We start from the raw sequence: 18,401 nt of genomic DNA, 5'->3' as shown, positions 1-18,401 counted from the left end.
GTAGAGATATTTCCTTTTGCCCCCCTCTTTAAAACCAGCTCCACAAATCACAACAGCTCTTTTTTCCTACTTACTGAAGAGCTGAAGTACCAGTAAAAGAGTAAATAGGGAAAGGGACCCTTTTTAAGCACAGACCTGAACAGCCAGCATTGGCATTGCTGTTATAAGCACTGGGAGAAGTACTTTATCTTAGTTCAGCAGCTGTACTGCCTCCTGCCTTGGGGCCATGGGGAGTTTTGCCATCCGTTTGCTAAGAAGCAAGAGTGCACCATGTCCTTGCTGGGTGTCTTGACATGTTTTATCTCTGATGGCAACCAGACAGAGGCCATGTTTCTCTTGCCTGCATCTTGCCCTACAAACACATCTCATTCCTGGATGACTATGGTGGGTTCCTGGCAAGAAGTTGTGGTTAAAACTGAGTTGAACTGGAGGAGTAGGGAAGCCCTAATGAAGCTATAGAGTCACCTAAGCAAGGCATGATCTGAAAAATGGACTCACCGAGCTTTAGCTGGATTGGCTAGTTTTAAGCTGGATCAATTCCCTAATCCAATATAGGAAGAATTATGAGGCCTAAGAGCTCTGCACTAGCTGGGGTTGATGCTGGGTTTAAGCATCTCTATAAAACAGCTTGAGCACAGCTTGAGAAGAAACCTTTGCTCAGGCCAGCTCATGGATTTGTTGTTGGAAAAGGGTGAGAACTAGCTAAATAAACGGCAAAAGCTGTTGTAACGTATGTGCCAGTGGTACAGTGGGTATCCTCACCAAGTAAGTTTATGAAAACACTTTTATGTTTATCTTCATTCACTGGAAAACTGCTTTTCATCTGAAAACTGTAATTTATGAGAGGCTTTAATGTTTAGTCTTGTCACAGGCATAAGAATTAGGCATAGGGAGTCATAAGATTAAAAACTTATCTCAGATTTCCTCGTTTTGCCTCTTGGTTTGAAAAAAAAGTGCCAAATGTTCAGAATAAGCAAAATTAGATGAAACAGAAAATCAAAGTTTTCTCTTATTTGCTTTCAATAGCACAGAAAAGGGCTTGAAGATACACTGATTGCTTTGCTTTACTTTTTCAGAAAGGGGCTCTTTGCTGGTATGAAGCTGAAGAAGAAGAAGAAAAAAGGCGAGAAAGGGTTGACTATTGCAAACAAAGACGCACTAGGTAAGGCCTCATAAATCAATACTGCGACTGTAGAGCAGGTGGGGGATTATATTATATCTTATTTCATGGGAACTCATTTGAATTGTGTTTTAGGGCTTAGGATTGATAAAAAGGGCAGTAAACTCTTTGACACTCCTTAGTAAACAGAGAGCTAATTCTTTTTGCATTACCTGTTTCCTTAAGTACACCAGATTCTGTGAGTTCAGAGTGCAGTATTTGGTAAAGCAGAAATGTCAGTCTGACTCTTACCATAGAGAGATGACATGTTTTTGAAAGGTTTTTTTCTGCTCTACAGATAGATAATTCATTAATTAAACAGGGGATGTTCAGGTTAGGTATAAGGAAGATAATATTTACTGTGAGGGTGGTGAGGCACTGGAATGGGTTGCCCAGGGAAGTTGTGAATGCTCTATCCCTGGTAGTTCAAGGCCAGGTTGGACAGAGCCTTGGGTGACATGGTTTAGTGTGTGATGTCCCTGCTCATGGGAGTGGGCTTGGGACTGGGTGATCTTAAAGTCCTTTCCAACCCAAACCATCCTATGATTCTATGATTACAGGTGTATAATTTCTCCAAAAGATCTGCTTCTTCTAGAAAACGTAAGAACACAACCTGAGTATGCTCTTATGGCTGGATGGGCTCTCTCAGTAAAGCTGTGACCTTCACTTAGTAGCAATTCTCCTCTTAAATGTAGAGCAGCTATTTTATTTTCATTTTTACTTTTAATAATTATATTTTATTTTTAATTAACGTGCACACATCCATAAGACATGCAGAGTCTCCTATTTCCCTAACAGACCATTACTTTCCAAGCTAAGGACACATCTCCTGCACATCCTATTACTGTCATTCTCCTTCTATCACCACAGTCCTGCTGTTCACCAAAACTGGTAGTTCAGCCACAACAAAGTCTCTACCTTTTGTAGTTTTATTTTGCAGTCAGTGATGGATTTTAAAACCATGGACTATTGTGTGTTTAGTGCAGCCTGTGAATTACAGTGTTGTAATAAACCAGCCATGTGTGTCTTGACTCATTCTTGGGCAGAAACAGGCACACATATTTGTGTCATGAACTTTATTTAGCTAAGAGCAATGGTCCTTACAGCAAGGGGTTTGGGCTTTTGGAACAGAGGAAACTAAAGCCCATTGAACTTCTTACTAATTACAGATATGTTGGATTTTATTTATCTTCTGCTCCATGAAATATACTATGCTCTACAAGATAGACTGTACTACAATTTGCTTCAAGTTTTCCATGTAAGCATTCAGATCTCTTTATTTCATATGATTCTGTTTGAATCAATGGATAAATTGGAGTCCTTCTGCTGTATCTTCATCTCTTTTATTAGTGTCTTGCTGCTGATGTTTGCAATGAGCAAAAATATAGCAAACACCAGTTGTCTCTTGTCTTGACTGGGATTTGGGCTTAGGAGATCTGTTTGGGGGGTGTGTATTAGGGGAATGTTGCCACTGAACCATTTGCATTTTCTGTCCCTGGATGCATGCAGAGGAATAATTTCAGCTGGTTAGCTATGCACAGACATATATACGGTTATTGAGGGAAAAAAAGGGTAGCAATTCAGATAGTAAAATGTCAGGGAAATAGAGATGTAAAGGGGAAAAAGCATGGCAGAGTTTACATCTCAATAGAAGCAACATGGAACTCACATACTGATGCCTCTCCCACAGCTGGTGGGAAGTTTCATGTGATTTGTCCTCAAAGCAAACAAAACACACTACTACAAGCCTATGATCAAACACCATGCACTAGAGTAAACACGATACAGAGGGTAGTCATGGGAACTTGATGCTACACATGCAAAACTATAGGAAGATGCCTTTGCCTCAAGGGCTGAAAATTACGCGATGCCTACATGGATACAAAGACAAATTCACCTTCCCTGTGTTCCATGGAGGTTGGAGAAGAGCCAGCGGGGCAGTTGAGGAGCATATATGTTGCATGAGATTGCTAGTGGAGTAACCTTCATGGAGCTGGTTCATGCCTGGCTGCCTTGCAACACAAACAAAGGTTGTGTTTGTCTGTACCTGTCTGGTGGTTTTCCTCAGAGTAGGGGCTTGTGGAAGCCAGCTGAAAAGGAACGTTCAGACCTGGTAAGAGCTGTCCAAATGAGTTTTAGTGTACATGGATAGTCCTTTGCTACCATCATCAGTTTCTAAACACCCCTCAAGTGACCATGCCTTTGAAAAGAGACAAGGAAACATCATAGCTTAGTTTAGTCTCATAGTGGGAGCACAGTGTCATAAAATGCTGCAGAAAATGCACTCGTATGTGTTTCCTTTCCTTTGATGCAAGGTTACCAAAGGGTATTGTTGAGCAATTTACTGTTGCAGGTACAACTTGGCAGCTTCTAGGCCAGAAATAACTGTTGCACAATACAAACCTCTACTGTATCACTATTTGTGATATCCAAATAATTAGATCTTCAGTTCATGCTGACGAATCCACTGCTGTGCTTCAAGTTAGGTTTTTCCTAGTAGAAATCAGAGGTGGGTTTGATTGCTTGATTGTTTTCTTTGTCAGGTGATCATGATGAAAGTGCAAATCTTCAACGTGGCGCTCTCAGAAGACAAGAAGAGGGAGAGGAAGACCTAATGAGCAGTGATGAACTGTGCAATGTTTTTGGATCCTTAAGCCCAAAGAGGAAAAGGTGATCCCTAGTGTACCTTACCTAACATCCTCCTAAGCACCATTTTCATTCTTAGGGATGACATTGCCCTAGGATAATTCATCTGCTGACAGAAAATCCATTTGCTGACAGCACCATTCCCTTCACTCCTGCTCTCTCACATGACAGAGTGGGATGTACTTGTCAGCAAAATAGAATCGGCTCAAAACAGATTATCACCAGATGCTATCCAGTGCAGGGAGAGATTGAAATGGATGTTGAGAGTGCCTCTACTGTGCTAATGAACTCTGCTAATGAAAATGAGCCAAAGGGGACAGCAATCTCCATACCCAAAAGCTTGTGTAGTTGTTCTTTTCATATAGGGAAGGAATGGAGTCAAGTTTAATAGGATCAGCAAGTGAAATCTTTCCCATGTATGGCAGGTAGCTGCACTGGTGTGTGGATGCAAAACCTTTTTCCTATTACCAAGTATATAAGAAAGACAGAGATGATGTCTGCTGATGAAATCAAGCACAACATTTCACAGCAAGCTACCTGCCAGAAACAAATGCTTCCTTAGGGACAAAAAGTCCTACCAACACATATCCAAGTACCAGCTCTTGCCTAGAAATGCCTAATGACTTGTTCTGTCATTTAAACAGGGCAAAGCTGACAGCCAGAATTCATGAAGAGGAGATGAAATCCCAGAACTACCAGGTGAAGCAGGGTGACGGCCCTTATGTGCCTGTGACATCCCCAGGTAGGCTGGACCTGAACCCCAGTATGTGTCTGGTGTCCTTGTGCCCCACAGATTGCCATCACCATCATTGAGGCCAGGCAGCTGGTGGGTGAGAACATTGACCCTGTGGTGATCATCGAGATAGGTGATGAGAAGAAGCAAACGACAGTAAAGGAAGGCACAAATGCTCCTTTCTACAATGAGGTAGGTGCTTCCTTTTGGAGAAGGCACTTTCTTCAATGGCTCTGGGTGGCGTCCACCCCTTGGTAGCTCAGAATGCAATGACCTAAGTTTGTGGCACCCTAGTGTCTGAGCAGGGGGGTCTGTCCAGGAGCTGTTTGAATTTCAAGCTCGGCCAAGAACCAGTAATAGCTCCTTTGGGTTTAACTTTATTTGCTCTTTCTCTTCTCAAGCACTGTCCATCTGCTTCCCAGCACTGTCCACTCCATCCTGTCCTACTACCATGGCCTCTGTACTTTTTCAATTGATCCTTTTGGGACCTTTGTCTAAACTGCCCCCACCCTTCCCTCCCCCCCCACCCCCAATATATTTTTTTCTACCATTTCACTGTTTCAGTCTTTCCTTGACATATGTTGGTCCTAGCTGGTGATCAATGAGACCAATACAGTTGCCCAAACCAACCTTTGTGTTTTCTTCTCTCTCCTGTGCCTCTCAGCAATACTCTCTGATGCAGGATGAGGGCCACAGGTATTTATGAAGGGCAGAGCTGTGCAACCACACAAGGAGGGAAGTAGAAAACAGATCTGGGCCACAGCAGACATGATCCAGGGAGCAAGGAAAGGGTTTTGCTGTGTTCACCACTGCCTCCCCAATACACCAAGTGTCTCATCGGGGCTCTGTGCAGTAACCCCAAAAGCTAAACCATGCTGCTGACTGCGCTGGCTACCACCACAAGGACAATGCTGATCTGCTGTCCCCTTTCCCCACAGTACTTTGTGTTTGATTTCGTTGGACCACAGGTGTTCCTGTTTGACAAAATAATCACCATTTCTGTAAGTACCTTGGAAAACTTAGCACAGTGAGTAAAGGTCATTGCTGTCTGTGTGAGAAAGAGGAGGAAAAGCAGCTGGCAATGATTTGTAGAAACATTACCCTAAAGGAATATTAAGTGTGCATTTTCAGGGGTATTCATTGCTGAGTTGGCAATCTGCAGGGTGGAATGTGAAAATTCAGCCTAGTTAACCCTTGTCATCATTGTCTTCATCCTTCTGATTTTCAAAGTGCCACTTATTTAAAATAATTGAATTGAAGCTTGTGTCTTGTCTCAGTTCTTCAGATAACATCTGTCTAAACTGTCCAGGTGCCTTATCCTCAGCAGCGGCTCTTGGGCTGACTGGTTATTAGCATGGAGTGTGGACTCCATGTGGTCAGTGCTGTATCCCCCTGCTCACTGTAAGTAAAGTCCTGGTGAAGCTACATGACATCTCAGCCCAGAGGGGAGACATACATGCTCTTGGACTTGGGCATTAGATAATGATTTGCAGTTTGGAAGGCCAGGTCTATGGAACCATGTTAATTATCTCACCTGAGGCTCATCACCAGATTTAGCAAAGCTGCTAAGGAATTAAGGAAGATGTCAAGAGATTCTGGACAGTGCTGTATTTTTATTACTTGGAAATATCACAAGCTGTGCCTTTCATGAGCCATTTTCTTTGCATTTCTATTGCCAGAAGTCCTGCCACTTGGCAGGGAAATGAGCAGTGAGTTTTTCCCCCAGGAAGGGTTTTTTTTCCCTGAAGTACTTTGTCCGTTTCAAAAGAGTACAGTAGGAATGGGTCTATGCTGGTTGTGCTTGACAGAGACAGGCAGTAGTTGGAAGCTATAGCAAAGCTCTGTGCAAAACCTCTTAGGGATGTTCACTGTGTACCTGCTTTGCTGAGGCACTAAGAAAGCGACTTTCCCCAGCTACAGAAATGAAAACTGCTCATTTACATATGGCCAGCTGAACAATGTGAATTCATACCTGCATAAGGTATTTGCAGACCTGACATTCAGTTATCCCCAGAAGTAGTTTACTATAGGCTGACAATAGCCCATCTTCTGCATGAGAGTGGGCATCATCTCACTGTTATGACTTATATCACAGAGTATGGCCCTGTATGTGTTTCTGGTGTGGTTTGTATTATCACAGTACTGAGGAGCCAGCTCTTGTGAGCTACTGCTGCCGGGGGATGTATAGTTATATTCCTCCAACCTACAGCCAGTCTTTCCAATCTCAAATTCAATTGACAAGGATTCCAAATATCCATGGGTGGTGGGAGGAGTGCCAGCTTCCTGAGCAGGATGAGAGTGTGGGGAAATGGGTTATAATTACCTGCTGTAAATCTGCATAGCTTCATCAAGCTCAGCAAATGTAACTGATTTATAGATGGTGAAGGTGTAACACTAAGAAATAAAAAGTCATCTAGCCAAAAACTACTTTAAAAGCCCCAACAAAGTAACCTAGCGCAATGCTTATGTATGCTGCTTTAAACAGAGATTCATTACTTTGCAACTTAGTTTTGGAGAATGCAATATATCAGGGGATTAGAAACGAATAGAGGAAATATTTGTGTGTTTGGAGTGGAGAAAACCTTGAGGGGTGGAAAGTTTCCCAGCAGTTGCTTAACAATCTCACCGAAGGAGAAACAAAGATTGTCAGTCTCCATTACCAGCAATTGCTCATTCACTGGATTTGCTTGATCTGTGAAAATGAACTCACCTGCATGTGGAAGCTCAAGGAAAACAAAATAGATTAGTGATGATTAGCAGATAGTCCAGCTGCATCCAAACCCTGCATTTGAGGGGAAAATGAGGTTTTCAGTTTCTCAGCACCAGGTAATTAATAGGTTTTCTTTCTTCATTTATATCTTCCACTTCATCCCAGCAATCTTATAGTAATGCCATATTAAAACTGAGATGATTCGCTTTTCATGCTAAACCTGTATATCCAGTACTGAAATACTTCCCAGTTTTGCACTGTGCAAGCTTGTCCTCATTAAGAGGATCTGAAGAAAACATTTTGGTCATCTATAGAGTCAATCAAGTGTGAAAAGACACAAACCTTTAATTAGATACAATGTAGATGTGATGCTCCCTCTCAAAGAAGACAAGAGGTGTTTGCTGTAAGTTTCATGCTCATCTGCTTTGTTAAATTAGAGAAAATATGATTTAAAAAAGTTACTAGGAAAGATGCAGAGCATTTAATAGAGGTCGTGAGTTATTTCCTCTGTGGTTAAAAGCAATGTGTACTACAGGGAATGGAAACCCTCACTGTTTCAGTAGGAACAGTGAGCATTTACCCAAGGGCACCACACTCTAATCCAGCCTCATAGGAGTGAGGATCTGGAGCTATGATGGAACCTGTCATCATTAAGGATTGAGGAAAAGCAGCACCAGTGCATGAAGCATTGGTTTCACACTGACTGCTCTCCCACGTGAATGTTGCTTAATTTTTAAGCTTTAATGGTAAAGTAAATAAAACTGCTCCTTTGCCCACTCTTGAGTTTTAAGCCCTAGAAACTTTTCTTGTGTTGAAGTGAGGAATCACCAAGGACAACTGAGTGTGTTCCCTAAATCACAGGGGCACAGTGGCCCCAGGCTTTGGATGAGAAATGATGTTATGTTGCAATGAGAAACCTGAGTTTTCTGGTAGAGCTTGATGAAGGTGTCAGTGATCTTTACGACTCTGTGATCTTAAAGGTCTTTTCCAACCTAGCTGATTCTATGATTCTGTGTATGTCTCCTCATCTTGAAAAATGCACACAGTGAAGTCACAGGAAAAATCCAGTGCAAAACCATAGAAGTCTTGTATCCCTAGAAAAGATGGACAGGTCCAAAGCCAGGGTACAATGTCTTCTACATTCCTAAAATGCTCTCAGAATCCTGGTTGTTCAGCTCCAGCCTTTAGATGGACCTTCTGTGGATGTGAGTCCCATGGGCTTTGCAGTTTAGCCAGGGTGCTAGAGACAATTCAACGTGCTTTCAGGAGCTTTTCCACAACCAAGAAACATGTTTCAACCTTTTAAGCTATTCTGAAACCAGGTCAGATATATTTATTGCTTTATTGAGAAATACAGTTTCAGAGCCAGCCTTCCCTTAGGAGATGTTGCTAGACTCTGCCTTTCCTGTAAAGTGAAGCACATGCATATATTTGAAAACCAGGCACAGAAGTAATTAGCTCCAGGAATCAAGACATAGGAAAATTATTAATTAAATTTGAATTAAATTAAATTAAAGTAAATTCATTACCTGGCAGGAAGGATAAGGAGACAGGCTCATTGGGGCCTGCCTGCTTTTTCATTTACATCTATATGACTTCTTTGATTTCATTAATATTGTGGGAGATAAATCAGAATGAAGTCTTTTATGTGCACATTGAAATTGCAAAGAAACAGTTCTTTCTCCTCTGGGTGTACTCCGTTCTTCTGGCAATTCAGCTATTGCACAGAAAGTTATATGATTTCTGCAGCCTAGTGTGAAACCATTTATGCCCCATGTGCTTATATTAATTATGATTTATTTATAACTATCAGGATAAGTAATACAGCTGCATCTGCTCTGCAGACACATCCATCTGATTCCTGATGCATATAATCCTGGCACCTGGAATGAACTTGTTTGATTCCATCTGGATGCAACTATGTTGGTTTCTAAATTAGCATAATATTGGGTAAAGAATATATTTCAAATGCTTCCTGTATCTTCTGTGGCTATGCACACCTAGTTTTGGATGGTGCTGGATGTTGCAGCTTATTACCTCTGAACCCAACGGGACCTTTGGATTGCTCTTTCTTATGCTGACTGGGAAGAAAGAGAGTGACCTTCTTTAACCAGCCTTTTTCTAACAGGTTATGCACAATAAACTGATTGGGAGCACACTGATAGGCTCCTTCAAAGTAGATGTGGGGACGGTGTATGGTCAGCCAGGTAAGTGGTACATTTTTTGCCCTTTTTGTTGTTAAATAGAGGTGAGGCAGGGAAGGAAAGGAGAGGGAGGTGTGCTGCTTTTCCACTCAGATGACTGTGGTTTATGCCAACGGATAACTTAGCAAGGTTTTTGGAAGGGTTTTTTTACCTATTTGGGTACCAGAGTATCAGCCAGATTTTTGGCTAAAAGTTCAACACTGAAAACACCTTGACAAGTGGGAAGCACTTATCAAGGATGGCTTTTATTTAGGGGATCAGAGTGGGCAGCTGGGTGTTCTACAGAACTAATTCCATTCATTCATGACAGAGCATCCGAAGCTCTGCTACATGTGTAGGAGTGGAAGGAGTGGAGGGAATGAGAGCTGGATGGATTGTGGAAGGAACTGTTAGGAGAGCATGAGATGAGAAGAGGAGCAATGAGAGAGAGAAGGAGATGACAAAAAGGTGACCATGATCCATTTTCAGAACTGTCCAGTGTCTGAAATTTGAACTTAAGAAAAGATCACCTACCCTGGTTCTGACCTTTTTTACCAAAAACCCATTCATCTTTCTCTCTTTTACAATTGCTCAGGGACCTTGTATCTTCTCAGTCTTGGGGAACGAACATATTTAGGCTACTTGTTATAGATGTCACATGGTTATACAAAAGGCAGAGTCATTCAGGCCACCCTATCTTCAGGGCTCATGCAAGAGTCAGTAGAGAGAGATGGCTTGACTGAAGTGAGCAGTCTTCTTCTTCCTTTGATGGCTGTCCAATCTTCTTCCTCCCTTTCTCAGCTGGCTGCCAATGTTATGCCTGGCCAAAGGTTCCAGCAAGGGTTTTGCTGACAGGGTTCTGAGACCTTCAATCAGTTCTCATAAAAAAGTTGGCCTTTACTCGTAAAGCCTTAATTCAGCTGCTGAAATCTCACCCAACCTTCCACTGGTCTTTAGTCACTGATGTCGATAACCATTGATGAAAGTGAGCTTGTTTCTGATGAGGTCTAGATCAATCCTTTGTTTGCCTTTTCAGTCAAACAACAGTTTGAACCCTCTAGATGTGCCTGGTAAACAAGGGCGCTTCTGCCTCATCCTTCTGAAAGCACAGATGTTTGCAGTGCCCTTTCTGGGAGCAGAGAGGAGAAGTGTTTGCAATTTTAGCATCCTCTATTTGAGTGTTTTAAGTTTGTCCATCTTACAGGTCATCAGTTTTGTGACAAGTGGGCACTTCTCACAGACCCTGCTGACATTAGGACAGGAGCCAAGGGGTACCTGAAGTGTGACATCAGTGTGACTGGGAAAGGTGATGCAATACAAGCTATGCAGAAAACAGCTGATACTGAGGAGCAGATCGAAAAGTATGGCAATATTTTCTTTTTTACTGCATTCTTCTTTACTAAGTGTTCATTGCTCATTGCAGGGGGATTGGACTAGATGACCTTTGAAAGTCTCTTCCAACCCAAACTATCCTGACTCAGTAAGAGTCCTCTACCCTTCTTTTAGTCCTTTCCTCACTAACTTAGGGTTAATAGCAGGGTAGCATTGTATACCTGGATGTTCTGATGTGCTTAAGGAGAGTTTTTGTAATCCTCTCAACTAAAATGAGGGACACATTAGGATCACATCTCTGCAGCTGATAGCACTGACCGGGCTCGGTGGATAAGTGCCAAGTTATCCCTGACAGAAGGTTCCTTTATCTGAAACCAGTCAAATATATCTGAAATATTTCTGAAGAACAGTGAAGTAAGAAGAAAAAGAAGTGAAGAAAGTTATTCCTTCTCCTCTGTCAGATGTGTGCATGGATTCTTTCCATATCCCTAGACAAACTAAAGTGTATTAGCATTCTCCTTGTAAAATACAGAAGTTGAAGGTTGTAAAGTATGCTTCTAGCATACTTTAGATTTTACAGGAGCAATGTTTCTGGTCAGTACTGACTTACTGAACCATGTTCATGGAGTGTCACCAAGAGGATGGAGGGCTGCAGCGTGTGGTCTACAAGGAAAGGTGTGAATGGGGTGGTGGTGGTGGTTTCTTGAGCCTTAAGAAGAGGAGGTTCTGGGGTATTCTATATGAAGAGGGCAGAGCCAGACTCCATTTAGAGGAACACAGCAGAAAGATGAGAGGTGTTGAATGCAGGTTAGAACAAGGGAATTCCAGAAAAAAACTTTATTTTTACCATGAATGTGGTCAAATGAGGACTCTCCATCCTTGGAGATATTCAGAATTTACTGGACAAGCTCCTGAGGAACCTGGTCTAACTGGGCCTGGTGCTAGATCACAGACACGTTTCCTGAGTGATGCTGTATCATTTTCTCGTGGTAACCAGAAAACGTTTAGCATAGCTGCAGAAACAAATTCATGTCCCTTTTTGTATGTTCTCAGGATGCAAGCTAACTTGAGACAACAATTTTGTTGGAAAAAACGTCACTTCACTGTCTTAGTTTTCAGTGTTCAGGAAATGGCTTCTTTATTCTTCCAGGAACCTCTTGATCCCCAAAGGTTTTCCATCTGAAAGACCATGGGCCAGATTTTATGTGAGAATCTACAAAGCAGAAGGACTTCCGAAGATGAACTCTAGCATCATGGCCAATGTCACCAAAGCATTCATAGGAGACAGTAAGGACCTTGTGGATCCCTATGTGGTGGTCATGTTTGCAGGTCAAATGGTAATTGGGATCTTCTTGATCACAAATGTAGGCTTTCTGTCCCATTAGCTGTGCTACAGCAGGTGATTATGCTGATGTCCTTTAACTTGTAGTTTCATAAATTAAGTAATACACATATTTCTGACATCAGAAAGAAATTTATCAGTTCTTAAATTATGCAGGAACGAAGTGATGGAAACACTTAATGCCAGTTCATCTGATATCAGCCTCACAGCAGTAGGTTAGATTAAGGCAGCAGGAGGGGAAGGAAAAATTGTGTAGATCTGTTACTGAAACATCAGGTTACAAGACAGCAGATTACCTAGTGTAGTATTAGGCAAGTGGTTCTGGTCTGCCTAGAATGAAAAAAGGAAACAGTAAAAGAAGAAAGTATAGTGCAGTCTGGGGTTTAGGGTAGTGTATTGATTTCTGAGTTATTCTTCTGTAATTCAAGACTCTTGCAGCTTTTCTGTGGGTAACAGAAGAAGAAGCATTTGATTCGCCTCTGTCTCAATGTTGCCTGGCTTCTTTCCTCCCTGAGGTCCTTCAATATCAAGCATGGTGCTACAGATTGCTGCTGAGAGGGGCCTTCTAACTTTGATGGAAAAGGGACACAGAGGAGCTCCAGAGGCCTGGTTCCTCTGGGCTACATCCATTAAGCATCATGCCAGGGAGCCTGTCTTGATTCTTGGTGTAAAAAAGAAAAGAATCAAACTGGAAACAATTTTAAGCCAGCAATACTTTCTGTGTGCAAGGAAGTCTAAAGAAGAACTCCAGTTAGTCCTTTACAGATGTTTCAGGTGTGAGGAAAAGGAACTTGGTGCTGAAAACGTGTTTTGTTGTAAATCCAAATTGCAGAATGTTGCATCTCCAGCTAGTATGTATTAAAACATTCAGACACATGCAGCTACCTTAGGTTTAATAGAGGGCTGAAGAAGACACAAAAATAGGTCACTAATGTGGGTTTGCACACTGGTGTGTAAAATATGGGTTTAGAGTTCTCAGGTCTCCCCACCAAATGTGAAGGTAAAAGATGGTGATATGGGTCTGCCATCTCCTTCAGGCTACAAGAAATAACACTGGTTTCTACCTCCCTGGGACACAGGTGTATGCCCAGAATGTGAGCCACAGTAATTGTATTTTATCCTAGATAAATTGCCTCATTTAAGATATTTCCATTGGAAAGAACAGCAGCCTGGCAGCTGTAATGAATTTAATCTTTTATGAGACAAACTGTGCTACATTACCACTACCCAGGTATTTCAAAAGCCATTTGAAGATGTGCAGTTTGCAGCAGAAATGCCAAAGTCTGGCTTCACAAATATGCTTTGTGCACAAGGGCCCTATTCCAGGCTCTGCTGTGTGCAAGTGAGAATTCTTCAGACATAATGTGGTCTTTTACTAGCAATGGATGGGAAAGTAAACAAGCTGATAGAAAAGCTGAAGTACTTTCAAGATAGGGTATTTGTGCTTTAAAGAAGACTGGAGAGATATTGCTAAGTGCAGTTTGTATTATACTCCTTGTCATTCTCCAGACTCTGACCCCTCTGGGTTTAAGTCTGCTGGACTTTCATTCCAGGGTCGGACAACAGTGCAAAAGAACTGTGCAGATCCGGTATGGCATGAACAGATTATCTTTAAGGAAATGTTTCCTCCACTCTGCCGAAGAGTCAAAATCCAGGTCTGGGATGAAGGCAGCATGAATGATGTGGCCTTAGCCACCCACTTCATTGACCTGAAGAAAATATCAAATGAACAAGATGGTGACAAAGGTAAAGGAGAAAATATTCCAGAATATGACCTAAAGAAAAATCTACTTGCTTGGAATCTGGGCATGGCTGATCCTGTTCTAAAAATGCCTGGAGCTCAAGCAAATATCCATAGTTTTTGTTGGTTCTGAGAAACCTTCTCTTGCTTAATTTGAAGTTACGTTACATTGTGTTCCACCACGGTTCTACCACTGACTTTCTTGTTACAGGGCTGCTGCATAATTTAGTACCTTCTTTGTGACTGTGGCAATAATCTAGTCTATTATGGATGACTGATGTACATTTATAGATCCTGCAGGTTTCTGTCAGGCAATAAAAGCCCAAAGTGCAAATCACGGGTAGAGCAGGCCTGTGTTTTTGATTGACCCAGTAAGAGCGAAGTGTTTAGGTAAGGCTCAGTTGCGTGTTATTACAGTCCAAGAAAGAACACAGTCAGTTATCACAGCTTAGCAAAGTAACTCCATAATTTGGCAATTCAAATGTGTATCTGAGTCTTTAATCAGAAAATAAAAGATAAATCATATAAATTGGGTACTGACGTGGGCTTGGGAAGAGTTTTGACAGGGTGAGAAAGTCTCCATTCCACTTCCATCATGTCCTAACCCTCAGTTTATGGGAGCAAGCTCTTTTTACAAGCAGTGCAAATGGCCCAGTACTTTTGGTATGAACACCTTCTGAGAAAGAGCTCCATATAGGCAGAGTTCCTGGGACTCTGGGACAGGGATCCTTGGGGCCTAAGAATTGTCTTCCAAAAGAGTGCTCTATATGAGGTGGTCCCCACCTGCATAGAAATGGGTTTAGGTTTGGCTTTTGATGTGCAAAGGTAAGATTTCTTGGAGCAGACAGTAGAATGCATGTATCACCTAACAGAAATGCCATAAAAGGTGTTTTATCTCCAGGGTTTTTGCCTACCTTTGGGCCTGCCTGGATCAATCTGTATGGCTCACCCAGGAGCCACAGTCTCATGGATGACCACCAGGAGCTTAATGAAGGTTTTGGAGAAGGGGTCTCCTTTAGGGGCCGTCTCTTCATTCAAATTGCCGTGGAGATACTTTCAGGAGGAGCCCATGAGTCGAAGTTTTCAAGTATTATCAAGGATATCAAATTGCCATCTAAAGATAAAGACTTCAAAGCACCCAAAGGAAAGGACAAAACTGAGAAAGCAGGAGAGGATCGCAAGTCAGCTTCTCCTTCAGATAAGATGAACTCAACCGAAGTGGAAGTTGAGCCATTTGATGTGCCTTCAGAGGTCTGTATGAGAGAAGAGGTTGATTGACATGTGGCTATAAACCTCCAAGGGTGGCACTTATGTGTGTATTTAGATTCAGGTCATGTAATACTGCTTTTACCTTCTTCCTACAGCTTCTACATGCCTCATAGTCTTGGGATCTTCCCATAATAATGCAGCACAAATGGCGCATTAATGTACACCTACCTGTAAGACATAAAAATATCTCAAGCAGGACTTGGTTTCCATCATAAAACTTAGTCTCCTGTCCTATTCTCCCATATGCATCCATGTGTTCTTACTAGAAACTCATATGATCTATCTGCTAAATGTCAATATGATTTATCTGATAAATGATGGAGGGCCAATGGGGGCAGATGGCAATTATGAAGTCTAATTTCCTACATCCAAGAAAATCAGTAGTTTTCAATTGGAGTCAGTAGGGAATCACTCACATAGGATTTGTATGAATGCAAAGAGATACAGCCTAATCTGTTTTATCTCCTCCTTTAACCCTGCATTGTCAATGTAGTTTTAAATTGATACTCTCTTTAGGAGAGGGGCTGCAAATCCCTTGCTCAGTATCCACTGGTGTTTAGTGATGTTACATTCCTACCTCCAGCTGTTGTACTGGGTTACATTATGGGAAGGTCTGTGCTACGATGCTTTGAGAAAGTTGTGCGGCTGAGGCAGAGTATGTGGGCTCAGGCCCTGAGCCAGTCCTTGAGCTCTGATTCTCTGTTCCATCACATCTCTTTCTGGAAGCAACAAACAGCACATTGGTGCATATGAAAGCACAATTTTCTTTTACTCAGTAAATAGGAAGAAAACTATTCTTATAACCAATTTTCTTTCCACTTCAGTATATCTTTGGTCAAAATTTTGTCTTTTGTAGTGGGAGTCCCACTTCAGTGCTTAAGGCACTCATATCCTTTACTAGATCTAATTCTTGATCTTTTGACACCAACTCTACAAGTAAATAGGAGAAGAGTAATTATCCTTTGGTCTTGAGGCCTAGTCTTGACAAGTGTTCTTCCTTGACCTGTGCTCTGGCATTGCTGGTATGAGTGGTAGCTGAAACAGGTCAAGGAGTGTGTTAGCAGAGAAATAACAAGGGTAATTGCAAGCTAATTGTGTGAACCTGTGCCCTGGTCTTGTTTTATATACTCATAAAGCTGTCCCTCAGTTCTTCTCTGAAGAACATGATAGAGGTGATGTGAAAATAAATGTGTTTCCCTATGGATTTTCCTTAAAATGGAAGAAAATCATTACTGTGAGTGGCTCAGACACTATGGTCTTAGGTGCTAGCTAAATACTCCAGGTAGAGGAACAAAAACCCTGCTGTAACACCAATAAATATTGAAAGTAGCAAAAAGGATTTATCTCTGGCTACTGTGCCTCACTTTCAAACACAGGATGAATAAAAGGCAACAACATAACACAGTGATGCTTGATATTCTTTTGTTTTTAACATTCGACGATGTTACATGCTACAGTAGACACAGTAATTGTATTACACCTCTCTGAAAAGAAAAGCAGGAACTGAAGGCATTAAAAACAAGGTGAAAAATGTTTCATAGAGCCTCTGAGACAACAGAGGCAAATTACCCAGCCCCACAGCACAACTTTATTGGCCCATTCTGGCAGCAAGAAGATATTAGACATTTGCAATTTGCTTTCCTTATAGTGGGAGATAGATATGTGTGTCGTAGTCTCTGAGCCTCTGCTTTATTAGGCATCCTATACTTTGGGTTTATGCTGAAAATCATTATGGTGCAGGGAAGCTAAAGCTGTTCTGGTGCTGCAATCTGTGGTGTTAGCTTTGATAGGTGACACTGGTAATCCATTCACCGAAGGCCTATGCTGTTTTACTGTGTGTAGCAGAGGTTTTTTAAAATTAGGAGATCATGGGCTCTGTCAAAAGCTGTTTCTGCTTTGCAGAAGCCAAGGAAACAAATATTAATACACAGCTATGTTTTATTCATTGCCTCACTCAAGCAAAAGCAGCTAGTACGTACCTTACCTAATGGGCTTCAGTATGCTGATGTCCATGTTGTGAAACAAGTAGGGTTTGCATTGGAGATACTGCTGCAGTCACGGTATAAATGTGGAGAGAACTCAAACTATAAAATGTATCTCCTCTGAGCTTAGTCTTTGTTTGGGGCTAATAACTTGTTCTGTTGATGCCTGCAGAGCGCTAGAGGTGTCAGATGGCTTCCTTGAGTGAGAGTGTGTGCCAGGGACAGGGAGAAGCTGGGTCTCCAATAGATTTTAACAGAATATAGCAGACCCATGAAACTCCACAAAAGGTCTTTTCAGTTCTCAACATTTGCTGCTGTGCTGAGACCATTCTGTTCCTGTGCTTACAAATACTGTCAAAAGCTGAAAACAAGGTTACTGGGCTATTGGTTTCTGTACTGTGACGCCAGGGAAGGCAAAGAGAAGAGGACAGTGCCCTACCCCACCTTTGGGCCTGTGTTTTAGAACTCAGTGGGATAAAAGAAAATAAAGGACTGCTTGGTTTCAGTAGGCTTTTGCACAAGGCTACCATCTAAAATGTGGATGCCAGAAAACCTTGTGTCTTACTGCTGTCACTGGAGGCTGAGTGTCAAGGTCTTGACTTTGAGCATGGTCAAAGTCTTGATAGTACAAGCACATGGGCAGGAGGTTCAAGTCATCCTGGGGAAAGCAGAGCTGGGCAAGCACCCCCCTCTCTGGATGCACAACAATGGCAGCATTTACTATTGCAATGCAAAGAAAGACTACTGCTACACTCACTAATAAACGAATTATATCAGGATGGTGATATTTTGTTGCCATAGATGTATAGTTTGGATGATGGTATGAGAGCATGTAAAGATGCTGAAGCCATTTAATAGTAACTACTAGTGGGGCAGAGTATGAAGTGAGGGTTAGTGATTTTTTTGTGTAACTGATTATAATCTAATGGGACAATATTGCAAAACCCAGGTCACACAAGCTTATCCCTGTTTCCAGCCATATCACTTTCTCAGAGAAGAGATATTACTACTTCCTGCAAATTGTGCCTCCTTGGAGTTATATATCTATGACAGTAACATAGCTGCTAGAGACTTACAGAGCCTCCTCTGTGCTGTAAAAAAGAGTAGAAGGTGAAATAAATGGTTTTCTTTCTGACTCCTTCTTATCCAATAGATCTATGAAGAGAAATTTGAGGAATTCCTTCTCTTTGGGACATTTTTTGAAGCCACGATGATTGATAGGAAGCTTGGGGACAAGCCAATAACCTTTGAGGTTTCTGTTGGTAAGTGTAGGTTGGTAAGCTCTTCTCCAAAGCAGAGAGGGA

The 18,401-nt window shown here is 41.8% G+C and overlaps 1 protein-coding gene across 1 annotated transcript in view; it reads left to right on the top strand.

Moving 5' to 3' along the window:
• The first annotated feature begins 270 nt into the window (after nt 1-270).
• Nucleotides 271-18,401, top strand: part of FER1L6 (fer-1 like family member 6) — a 55,147-nt gene continuing 37,016 nt past the window's right edge. The window contains exons 1-12 of the mRNA XM_034069902.1: nt 271-384; nt 1,027-1,162; nt 3,703-3,829; nt 4,450-4,504; nt 4,599-4,730; nt 5,477-5,539; nt 9,377-9,455; nt 10,636-10,792; nt 11,914-12,100; nt 13,659-13,851; nt 14,748-15,097; nt 18,251-18,359. Coding sequence (XP_033925793.1) covers nt 271-384; nt 1,027-1,162; nt 3,703-3,829; nt 4,450-4,504; nt 4,599-4,730; nt 5,477-5,539; nt 9,377-9,455; nt 10,636-10,792; nt 11,914-12,100; nt 13,659-13,851; nt 14,748-15,097; nt 18,251-18,359 — 1,702 coding nt within the window. The remainder of the gene's footprint in view (nt 385-1,026; nt 1,163-3,702; nt 3,830-4,449; nt 4,505-4,598; nt 4,731-5,476; nt 5,540-9,376; nt 9,456-10,635; nt 10,793-11,913; nt 12,101-13,658; nt 13,852-14,747; nt 15,098-18,250; nt 18,360-18,401) is intronic.

Source organism: Melopsittacus undulatus, chromosome 1, assembly GCF_012275295.1.
Source record: "Melopsittacus undulatus isolate bMelUnd1 chromosome 1, bMelUnd1.mat.Z, whole genome shotgun sequence".
Lineage (NCBI taxonomy): Eukaryota > Metazoa > Chordata > Aves > Psittaciformes > Psittaculidae > Melopsittacus > Melopsittacus undulatus.
The sequence above is the reverse complement of the archived record's forward strand: the minus strand, read 5'-3'. Positions and strand labels throughout refer to the sequence as shown.